Source organism: Dermacentor albipictus, chromosome 4, assembly GCF_038994185.2.
Source record: "Dermacentor albipictus isolate Rhodes 1998 colony chromosome 4, USDA_Dalb.pri_finalv2, whole genome shotgun sequence".
In the NCBI taxonomy this organism is placed as follows: Eukaryota; Metazoa; Arthropoda; class Arachnida; order Ixodida; family Ixodidae; genus Dermacentor; species Dermacentor albipictus.
The window spans coordinates 68415240-68427324 of NC_091824.1; the positions used below are offsets into that span (position 1 = coordinate 68415240).

At 40.0% G+C, this 12085-nt stretch overlaps 1 protein-coding gene across 3 annotated transcripts in view; it reads left to right on the plus strand.

Moving 5' to 3' along the window:
• LOC135902032 (protein sax-3-like) overlaps positions 1-10737 on the plus strand; it is a 178419-nt gene extending 167682 nt beyond the window's left edge. For 2 of the 3 annotated variants that reach the window (XM_065431913.1, XM_065431914.1), the window contains 4 exons: positions 749-856; positions 3082-3276; positions 9011-9209; positions 9791-10737. In XM_065431913.1, coding sequence (XP_065287985.1) covers positions 749-856; positions 3082-3276; positions 9011-9114 — 407 coding nt within the window. In that variant the 3' untranslated portion in view covers positions 9115-9209; positions 9791-10737. The remainder of the gene's footprint in view (positions 1-748; positions 857-3081; positions 3277-9010; positions 9210-9790) is intronic. The other variant, XM_070537066.1, reaches the window with a different exon arrangement.
• Positions 10738-12085: the final 1348 nt, after the last annotated feature.

A 12085-nucleotide genomic window follows, 5' to 3' on the forward strand; every position in this document is an offset into this window, starting at 1 on the left:
TCATTCAAAGGTCAGTTTCAATTGTTTTTCAGTCTTTAGGCATTTGCCATAAACAATGCAAATATTCTGTTATCACCCCTCACCATGACAATAATTATGTACAGAGAGAAATCAGCCACCTCACAAACACCTGTAGAAACCTTGGCCTAATGAGGCCTAGATGCACTTTACCTAAGCACATTATAGCTTTGCCTTAGCTAAGGTATGGTACTTGTAGTTAAAAGTTAGAACACATAAACAGTACAGCAATTTCCATTTGGGCAATTGACTTTTAACTGAATGGAAGTCCATATTCTAGGGAACCTTGGCATAGCAAAAAGGTACAGATAGTCGAACATAAATTTTGACACCTTGATGAGATGGTTATGCAACTGCTATTGCAAGTGACTTAGCGAATCACTCTATTCATATGAACTTTTTGGAAGAATGGCCCAGCTACTAATTGTGTTTTCTGCCATGGTGTGTAATGTTATCTTGAATTTTATTAAGCAATCTAACCTCTCTTTAACCATTTCAAATCCGTTATAACATCACTAGATAATCTTCCTATTGTATTCACAGAAACTTTCTCTTCAACAATGTGAAAAAGTTCCTAAATTCAGAGACAAACTACTGGGGTATGAAACACTACAGCTGCAGAAGGCTGCATAGATTGGTTGCGGTTTAATTATCATTAAAGCAGATTAACTGCAGACCACAAATATGAAAGGAGCCTGGCACCTCTGATCTGGAGCACTGTTTCTTCCAGGCCACATCTACCAGCCCGCAGATGCAGAGTCTGATGCAGAGGGTGCATCACAGCCACAGTCACTGGAGTCTAGCGTTGCGGGGGACACAGATTATGCACCGAGCCACAGTAAGTGACCGAGTGAAGAATGCTTTTTGCACGAATAAGAGCTGTTGTAGTTTTCCGACAGAAACATCCATTCGCAAAAGAATAATTCCACATTTCATTTTCTTTTGATACATTTCCAGCACCGCGTCATTCTGAGAAACTCTGTATGGATGAATTTTATATGAAGTCTACATAATTCTTGTAGAAGTTGCACAAAAACATTTTGGAATGGTTGAACAGCATACAGAATGTTTTAGCGGGTTTGCTTGGGCCTTCACGTTCCTGTCCATAAGGCATGCAAAAAGTGTCATTGTTATGGTGCGGCAATAATAAATGAAGTACCGCATGGAAAGAAAGTGCCGCAGAGGTTCAGGAATACCCAAAACAAGATTGTGACCACTATTGCCGTCATCCTTGTAACGGCTTTCGCTATATGAGAGTACACCTAAGGATATCCTGAAGTAGTCCTTTGCAACTTAATGGATTCCATTTCACTGCAGCCAAGTTAGAGACTCTAAATCCTTTTGTGAGGCGTCACTTGTTCTTTCTTTTTCAACAGACTTGTAGGCCACCAACACACGTCACTCTTACAAGCTGCCTTTAAAAACAGCTTTAAAGGAGTACTGAAATTTTTTTTTATCATGGTCAGAAAACATTACTGGTTCGTAGACAATATTCTGGCATGAACATGCCAGCTAACTATTATTCTGTTGCACGCAGCAGGAAGTTTACAATCTTGCATTGCTGCAGCTTTTAAGGCCCACATTTTTTCTGCCGTATCTTATGTCAGCCATTATATTTCAGCCATTGCAATGGCTCGCAGGGGCCAGCTAGCAACTGGGCAATAGTTTATGACCATGAATAGCTCGTAAACAAAAACTCGTACAAACATATGCCCACCCGTCCAGACCTAGGAAATAGGAATCGCTTCTTTGTCCCTTTTGGGCACTTTTGTCAGATGCCAATCTCAAAAGGTTACCATAACTGCACCATGGAAAGAAGAAAAAGAAAGAAGGGAGTGGTATACGCTGGGCACAACTATTGACGCCGCCCCACCTAACAGGAACCAATGATTTGAGAGGGAATGGGGAAAGTAAACAATGCATTCATTATATTGCTGTTCATACTACGTCCTTTTCAAAGCTTTCTTTTGAAATATATTCATTGAAAGCCGTCACATTCACTGCAATATGTTTCTCAGGATTCAAGGAAAATGTTTCTATGCCCCTTTAAGTACAGTAATATATTAGTTAACAATGTCTGCCAGAAACAGGATGTACAAACCCACATCATGTCGCATAAGTCATTTGGAATAGCAATCCTGAGCAGAAGCTTGAAAGGATAATACGGCAAAGAATTAAATAAAGGGCCAGATGAAGAAACAGATTACATCATCAAGTAACATTTATACAATAACATACTGTGTTGTCATGATAAAACCATCGATCGGTTACTAGCCAGTGTTGTTATATGTCACAACGGCTTTAATAGATGAAAGTGAAACACACAAAATATTCTTTACCAGAACAGCAATTTGTGCTATTACATATGATATGTCTACCCTTCATTGTTCTTCATCCTTTTCTGCTGTTTACGAGATGGAATATGAGCAAAAAAAATATTTTCTAAGTACATGCTACTATGTAGTGTTCAGTAACTGCCTATGGTACTTCAGTGAAGCTTTCCTGGCATCCTCAAATAGTTCTATCAGATGCAAAAGAACAAACCAGGATGTTAGTATATTACACCAGGCACTGCACTTGTTCTTGCAAATATGCACTCAAAATGTATAGAATACAAGCAATTTTACAAAATAGTTGAAAGTAAGGTGACAGAGCCCCAAGTCTAAAGTTAACACTCATACGAATTTGAAGTGACTCTATGCTTCGCTGGAACATTTCTTTTCGGCAACAAATTAACCACCCACTCACAATAGAGCACGGTATTTCAGTACAGTACCGAACACAAAATTCCAGCAAAGCCCACCTCACGATGAGTGTGACCATTAATGCGATTAGCACTGAAGCAATATAGAAATACACCACATTGCAAACACTGATACATGTAGGCAGTTGGGCTACCCATTTGGCCATGCACTACCCGTGACCTAGGTTGGCGGGAATACAGTTAGAGACATAGATGGTCCATGAAAAGTAATGAAGTACCCAAAGCATGCTAACTGCACTAAGAACAATCTTCAAGGTTCTCAGCACACGTTTTCCATGCTGTGTGCTATCTTTACACAGCACCATCCTGGGCCAGCACGACAGAACAGAGCAACAGCTCTTGTACAAGTGGCTGCTCTAGTGGCGCAAGTTCCTACGATGACTCTGTCTACAATAAGGGGGATTTCGCAAGCGCAGTAATGCGGGCAGCGCAGAATGCGGGGTTCCAAGTCAATGGCTCGGTCATCTCTACAGCACCTCCAAGAGCAGTGCAAGGTCAGTTCTATCTTACATCTGAGTAGAGCATCCAATACGAGGCAAAATTTTTAACATGCATGCAAACCAATCTATAAATCTTGGTTTGGACATTGCAAACCTGCCACTGGTTAGAATAGACAAAGGCACTTAACTGAGATCTTGGTTTTACTGAGTGATTGGTAGATGAGGTTTAAAAGGACACTTAAGAGAAGAATAGGCTATATTAGTAAATTGTCCTTCTACAATACTGAAAAAAGTGATGCTAACTGTGCAAGCAGACCTAATGAGCCAGAAAAGCCACAAATATGAAAGACATATGGTAACACCTTGTTATGAAGCTCCCACACCAGCTCACCATGAAGTCATGGATTTTGGCAGCATTCGCTGAGGCCAAGCTATTTTGATCGGTAAAGACGGACTACATCCTATATTGAAGGAAAGTTTGAGAACTATTATTGCGCCAAGAAGGACCAAATCTGAAAAAAGATGTTGAAATCTAGCTATGACGTCACACTAACATATCAGGGTTTCGGTGTTGGGTTTCGGTCTGAAATTCAATAAATGAACACTTTGTCTTCATTTTATCTTCTACTAATCAACCTCTTACAGTGAAATTAATGAAAATAGACTTTTGCATCAATGCTTTATCCGTTTAAGCTGAATTAGTGCTTCCCTTTTGTGCCCCCTTAACTTCCCAAAGAAACCCAGGCACTAAGAGAGATGTCCATATTAGAACACTCCACATCAGCCCCTTCGTGCAATGTGTGCACAATGGTGTATGCCATTATTGTGCGTTGAAAGCAAAAGCACTGATAAAAATAGAGATATTTAAGGTATGCTGTATGCATATTGGAACACTTGCACCTGTGCTGCAAATTTAAATAGTACATGCAAAGCGTTTCAGTATAGAATGATTTGGAAGGTAAGTGGCTGGGCATTTTTTCTCAGTGTCAGTACGCCGTCGTGTAGCAGGTTCACTTCTTTCATTGTCCTTCCCAATGAAATCAAGCATGTTTTTCAAGTGACTGGATCAGGGCTTTCTAAGTACTCCAGACATGAAATAGCTGATGTTCTCATATTCGACATTCCTCTGGAGAGTTCCTGTATATGGAATCCATATTTTGTGAACTTGAAAAAGCTCGCAGATGAAATGAAAATTATTAATCCACCCAGAAATTGTACAGAGCTCTCTCAGATTCTGAAGACATAAAAATGTAGTGAAAATTTTTAAATGGAAATAATTAATTGATGCCTGAAGGGCTTTCATGGGAGTTCCTTAACATGTAACCAAATCATTGTACCCAAATGTATTTTCATTTCACCTTTATTTGAATTGGTGGCCTTGGATGGCATACAGCAGGGTAGAATGAGCCACCATGGCAGGATGGCGTGAGTCAGTGGGGCAGGTAAACTTAAGCTCTATGAGTGTAGTTTGGCTCTAGTGCTAATTAAGCAACTAGCATAGCTTTCAGTTTTATGTCAAAACCAGTGGCAGGATAGCCTAGAAACTCCGTAATTGTTGTCTGCAAGCACAAGTCAGGTATCTTTGTTTCCTTCAAAGTGGCAAAAATACTGCTCCTGAAGGGCTGCTTGATCAGCAAAATGATGAGGGCACAAACACACGAAGGCATGAAAGCAAAATGCAAAGTCATCACGGTAAAAAGTAAGTACAGACAGAATAGCACAATAAAAAACAAATAAAAATGCAGCACCACTTACTGAAAGCACTGCATGAACCATCAGGTGCTGCAGGTATTATCATTGGTGAATACTGTACTGCTAATTTTCTGAAACAGATCCCGTGAATTAATCACTGTCCTTAAGCCTACCTTGCCAAAAGATAGCATGGGGGGGGGGGAGGGCATATTCTGCCAGTATCTACCAAGTATACATGCCCATTTTGTCTGCTGCTGAAGTACCGATAGGATCGGGGAACCTGTCTCCTTCTCGCGCATACCCCAGTCCAGCCCATCAGAACTTCAGCAGCAGACAAAATGAACATGTTCACTATAGGTGGACACTTACAGAATACCTCCTGAGGGGAGCAACCGCTTACGCCCAGTGAAAATAGTTCATTTATGCAAAGCAGCAAAGGTAAGCAACACTGAAGGTCATGTTGACGTTTGGGAATGAGAGCACAAAATACTGCCCACTAAAAAAAAAAAACTGTAGCACAGTTCTACCAGAATTGGGATAATAGTATGGTAGTTTGGTGTTATAAATAAGAACATATGTAGGGGGTCAAAGTGTCTTCAGTATATGCAGCAGTCCATCTGGTTAGAACTGTTGCCAAGATTTTAAAAAGGGCCATAGTTAATACTGTGCAACTACGATTGAAGCTGTCTTGCTGGCCTTAATTTTGTTTCCAATTATATGTAAAGCTTTAACTGTAAGACCATTTGGTGCATCTATGTTTCATCATACATTGCTTTAACAGTTCCCTTTGTGCTTTAATTAACCCTGAACTTCATATACATAATCATATAGCCAAACAGATAAATAAACTCCGAATACTACAAGTTTACCCAAGTTTAGGCTGTGTCAGGAGAGTTTGAGGCTACAAAAGAAAATATAAGACATACAGAGGTTTGAATGGAGTTTGGTTTGCAGAAAAATTAGACAATCAAAAGCCACTATGTATGTTAGACAACTCAATGTAAAACACAACAGAAGTGTTGGAGATATAGGTTAGATATGGGCTTTATATTACAGAATTACAAGTTAACTCTAATGTTTCTGTCTTCGAGATGTCTGGATAGCTTGTAAACTATTTACGTCACACGCCTACTCAACTAAATGTGCATGCGCCAGATGCACACACATAGCAATGTGTTTTGTGCACTTATCTGCCATAGAGGGCTTTCATGCATCTTCATTTGTAGTTGTTTTACAATTATTTCTGCCAATATGTGTTGTTTGCACTTTTCAGAGTGTTTCTTTTTCTTTTTTTTTTTGCAAGGCAACAATAAATTGGTTAAAGGAGCACAGTATGTGTGTCATATCTTGTGCAAAACTTTTGTAATGTTCTACAGAGACACGCTGGACATTAAATACGCTACTTGAGGAGTTATCAGTGAGTGAGGAGACTGCAATGCTAGCAGGAAATCTTTATTGGGCCTGGAGGTGCTAGTCACTTTTAGAAAGCGGTAGGAATTGTGAGCAGGGAATAGTAACTGGAACTAATGAAAGTTGCGAGTTGCAGTGAGAAAGAAAAAGCAGCATGTTTTAGAGTGCTGAACATTTCATCAAATCAACATGCCAGTCCACATGTCCCTCCACAGTAGTATTTAGTTTTCAGCCAACAAACTGAAGCCACTTTAGATTTCTAGCCTCCATACTTGGTAGTCCTAACTTTCTCATAATTAATTTTATCCTTCAAATTTATTTATTTATTTTTTTATTATATACTGCCAGCCATACTGCCTGTGGCATGCAGGGCCAGTGCACAAATACAACTATGACATATGTTCACTAAAAGAAAAAAAAAATTGCTTTATGGGGAACTACTTCAAGGTGGCAATAGGTCTCCTAATTTCTAGGTTATTGTAAAACAGCCTATATCTTCAAAATTTGCAAGCCTTCCAGACAGAACTCATCTTACTAATATACCTCGTGCTGTTTTTCTTAACTGGCAAGAATTAAAAAGATCACCTGTGGCAGATATTACAATTCTAATCCATGAGCTACATTACTTGAAGAGGTAATCAATACTTGCATGAGTATTGATTACCTCAGGTTTTTAACTAATTACTTCACAGCACATATTGCAGTTTACAAATTGTACCAGTTTAGTTCACAAGACATATCTATTGGAACGAATTCTGAGGATGTCACCAGTTGCAAGACATTAACATCCAAAGTATGCAACAAGATATGTTGGCATTACAGTTATTTTTTCACTTAAATGCATAAAGTGCCGTTTTGCTATAAAAGTAAGTGGAACAATGATGCATTTTTACTGCATGTTTGATTGTACGTATCCCGAAACTGGCAAAATCCTCAAATGCTTTGCATGCAATCCTCAAGTACGTAAATTCCAATATGTACTGTAAAGTAATCAGTTAAAAACTTAATTGGTTACCATTTGTTAATCAGTCATTTATGTATTTGATTTCCCGTTCCAATAATGCCTGCCCATTCAAACAACCCAGTTCAAGGATTAAGACTGTGTTATATTCCACCGGCAGTTTAACACACATTTTCGTGTTTCAACAAGTTTTGATCAGTATTCAAAAAAGAACATCTGGTATAAAATAAACATCGCGAATGCTATAAGAGCCACCATAGGCTAAGACACTCTATACTCATCTAAATTAAGCATACTTGCACGTGTTCACAAGTAGTTATTAATTAAACTGTTATAGAAGTCCTAAAAATAGTTTTGCGTCCTTTATACATATTATAAATCCTTTAAAATCCCCTCTACCTAATAGAAAAGTACATTACAAGAGAATGGAAGAGAAAAAAACACAACAGAAAATATGACATTAAGAAAACAATAATTATGATAAAATAAAATAGTTCAGCTAGCTTCACAGTATGCTACAATTAATTTGTGTTCTATATGAATATTTTTGTAAACTGGATATTATGGGAGCAAAGAAATAGTACGTGACCATACCAGGCACCATGTGACAAGCCACAAAGTGCCATAGGTGTCCTTATAAAGTATGAAACAAAATAAGAACTGTACAACAGGGCTCTGAAGAATCTGTTGTGTTTTAAAGGGCGTCAATGTGAATTTTCTATGAGTTAAACAGTACATCCACCCCTTTGTTAGTTGCAGCCGCCTTGTTCAGTTTCTTATCGATTCAATGTGCTTCTGGTACTTAACCATAATGTCCATGGAACTTTCATACAAATCCTAGTTAAGGAATTATCATTAAAATAAAATGTCATGTCTTGCTAGAGTTGGATTAATTGAAGTCAACTGAACTGTTATGCGTTGCGACAACTGAAATCTAACCAGCCTGCTTGTGAAGCTCACTGCTTTGAGGGCTAGTGTTACAATAACTTGCTTTGATTATTCCAAACTTGACAAATTGTGACACTTCTGTGTTTCTTGTACCCAGATGCTAGGTAATTCACCAGTAGAGCTTGACATCGGGTGCCATAAGCTTACAAGTACAGCCAGCGACAGGCCAAGAATGCAAGGGAATCCTCACACAAAAACAAGCCATACCTACATTGTCTCTACAATAGTCCCATAAACAGTTCCATTGGAAATTGCTAACACACAAAGAGTAAGCACCTAAGAGGTTCAGCCACAAGTAACAGGCACAGAGAACAGCCGAGATCAGTGAGTGCGAGAGCCGAGACTGCTTGTAGTTCAAACACAAGTATAACAAAATGGAGCATGAAAAGGAACTAGGAGAGAGAGTATCCAGGCCATGTGTGCAAAGAACTCCTCGCTATTCCCATGATAGCTCAAACAGCAAGGCATACACTTCAGTGGAGAATGTACATCATGAAAGGATGTGTTAGACCCTCCACAGCTTGTAATGTAAGGGTGATAATATATGTTATTTGTGCCTCACGAGAAATAAGAGCAAAACTTGGACAGGGTTATTAGCTGCTGCATGTGTACATGTTCCCTTTGAGGTGTACTTACCACCACCGTCTTGACCTCCCTCAAAACTTCATAGCTCTTTCTGGTTTGTCAGAAAAACACTTTACTTCTAGCTGTAGTGTATAATTGCAGCTATGACAAGTGATGTTCTAGCCTGTGCTGAGCATGCAGTGTTTATTTTAGGTGCGCCGTACGAGCAGCAAAGCTTCCCAATATATGACGACCCTCCCGACATGGTGACGCCTCCAAGCAGATCAGGGAAGCAGAGCTGGAAAGTAGTCAGTTGAGAAGATGTCACTTCCCAACCTTACCACTCAAAGAGCATGCCTAATAGGCTTTTCTGACAATAAAAAGGCTAACAGCAACTCAGGCAGGACATAAGGTAAGTGGAGTGATCATTCTTATTTTCATAATATCAGTATAATGATGCACAGTTACGTATATCAAAGTAGTTGCTTATCAGACAGGCGGCATTGTGGAAAAGAAGTGTACTCTGCATGCATAGTATAAACAAACGTTGTGCCTCAGAACTGCTGAGTAAGCACCGATTCTTTCATAGGTTGTTATTCATGCAGGACTACTGATGTGAAGTGCCAGCAAACACTCAAAACCCGGAACTGAAGTCCTTGTAGAGCTTGAATGAACTGGGAGATAAACTATAAATATAGTAGACTAGTGAGCCAATGCACAATATGTTCTGCACTCGACACTGTATAAGTGCTCAACAGGTGCGCCAGTGCACAGGGTGGCCCAAGATAATCTGCAGCACTCCACTGTGGAGTCTAGCCACACTAGTGTATTACTTCGAGACAATGAACCTCATCGGCGGTCTACCACACACTAGGCGTTTAAATGTAACAGAAAAAAATGAATGTGTTAGAATAATATTCATTTTCACAAATTGGTCATGGAAATTATGTTGGCCTTTGGTTGGTTCATTACTATAATTTCTCCATTTTCCAGTGGACATTCCAATCATGGGTCAACATGAAAAGTGTCGATTTTCATGCAAAGGTTCTCCTTTGCCTTCAACATGACGATGACAGCTCAATGTCAGCCCTATGTCAAAAATGACTCGTGAGACCCTGCCACAAACGGATGCAAAGACGAAAGAGCCGGAGGACAGAACTCCTGTTTCAACCTTGATGTGATTTGCTGACCAAGTTCCTTCTGTTGCTGAAAAAAAGGAATCCTAATTTATGTGACAAGTCCACCAAAGTATGCAAGAGGGTGATGTGATGTGTGCCAAACAAGGACATGCCATGCTGCAATAATGAGAAAATGATAGGATGCGCCAGAAGAAAAGACATTGTACAGTGTGTGTTCCCAAGATGCGCGAGTGTGTGTGTGTGTATGCATGTGTTAAGTGTAAAGAGGTATGAGAGTATCTGTATAAATGTACATGCACAAACACAAGCACAGCTAGTGCACAATGACCGACATTGTTAGTGCCTGGCACAGTCTTACTCAGCTGCCACATCCCAGCATATCAATGGACGGAACTGTGCATTTCGTGATGCTTCACGAGTTGTAAGTTATAGTGAGAAGGGCATCACGACTCGAAGGCACAGCGTGGAAAAGGCAGGCATGAGCAATTAAAATAGATGCAAGAAACTCATGGAGCAGTTCTGTATCGGCCACCGAGTCATAAATTCAAGGCCTGCCTTCGTCTATGTTGTACCTTGGAGCCATCTTTTTTAATGGTTGAAACAGCACTCTAGGGCACTGTTCCTGTGTAGCACAGTTTCTGTCCAATTCCGTAGTGGCCGTTGGTTGGTGTACAGGCAACAGCAGCATGTCTTCAAGCAGGCAGTATGCCCTGCCACTTCTTAATTTATTGTTAGATATTTAATTTTAAGACGATGACAGTAGGAGCAGAAAAATGAATGTTCATGTACAAAGTGAAAAACAGTCACCAGAAATAAAAATCACTATTGTCTATCTTATGAAACTGAAACAAGTGTGTGCGTGTTTCCAAACACTGAAAATAACACCTACATGTAGCTTAAAGGCCTAATTTAGCTAGTATTTGCATCATATAACAATATTTGTAGTGACACTATAGCTACAGAAGGCTCAATGTATGTGAGCCCAATGTATGTGAGACGTGAAAAGGAGCCTCAGAAAGAACATGCAAAAATCCATTTTCTATGCTAAAGCTGACAAAATCACAGCCGTTACAATTGCTGGAAGTGATGCAGAACCCAAACTCGGCCTGACCGGGACCAGTGTGCCCGCCTGTTGCTTCACTCACAGTGTGCGCTGCTTGCAGGTGCATTCCAAGACACTTTGCATTTAAGAACAAGAAATGTCATTTAGCTAGCTCCCACTATGCCATGTGTGATATGGGCATTGATGTCATATCTGAATTATTGTGTAGATGTGCAGCGACAGCTATCGGTGCCTGTCATATGCTACAGGGCATTATAAATGCTGTTAAGAATCTGTGTAGTTGCAAGCATTATGGCTTTGTCACAATTACGTTGGTGACATCTATTATGTTCATAACAAGCTGAGCTTACACTTATTTAGGTGACCCCTTGGTTAAGCTTTGTTAATGTGCCATATGTTTTACCTGGGCTGCTATCTTGTGCGGGTTCGAAAAGTCGACGTTCAGTTTTGCCTCACGCAATTGGCCTAGATAGACCTAGGCCGCAATATTGGCGCGGCCTGGACAATCGCGTGAGGCGAAATCGAACGTCGGCTTTTCGAATGTGTACAAGATAGCGGCCCAATGTTGGCTTTTCGGATGCATACAAGATAGCGGCCATATGAACACTGCTTTCAGACTATCGATACCAGCGCATCTGCGTGCCATAATAGATATGGTAATGCCTACTACAAAAATAGCATGCCCCATACGTTTCACACAAAAAGAAGAAAACACTGCTGACATTTGTTGGTCTTCTCATGCGCACTGCACTATGCACCAAGAGCAAACACAAATAGCAAGGACATGCAAACAACGCAGACTTATAGCCTGAGGCACACCATACATACCCACTGACACACTTGCTGGCAACATTGTACACCCAGAATTGCCACATGGTCACGCAGGTTTTCATGCCTCCTATGTGGGTATGCATTAAAAGCCGCCATAACCTTAAACATTAAAAAAAGTCGCAGTTTCGCCCAAAATGCTAAGCTTTGATTGCAATAGCAAATTATTAGCCCACTATAACAAGTAGGGTAAATAGTTTTTATTGGCTGTATGAACTGCCGCAAACATTCGCTTACTAACTAAATTAACAAGCACGG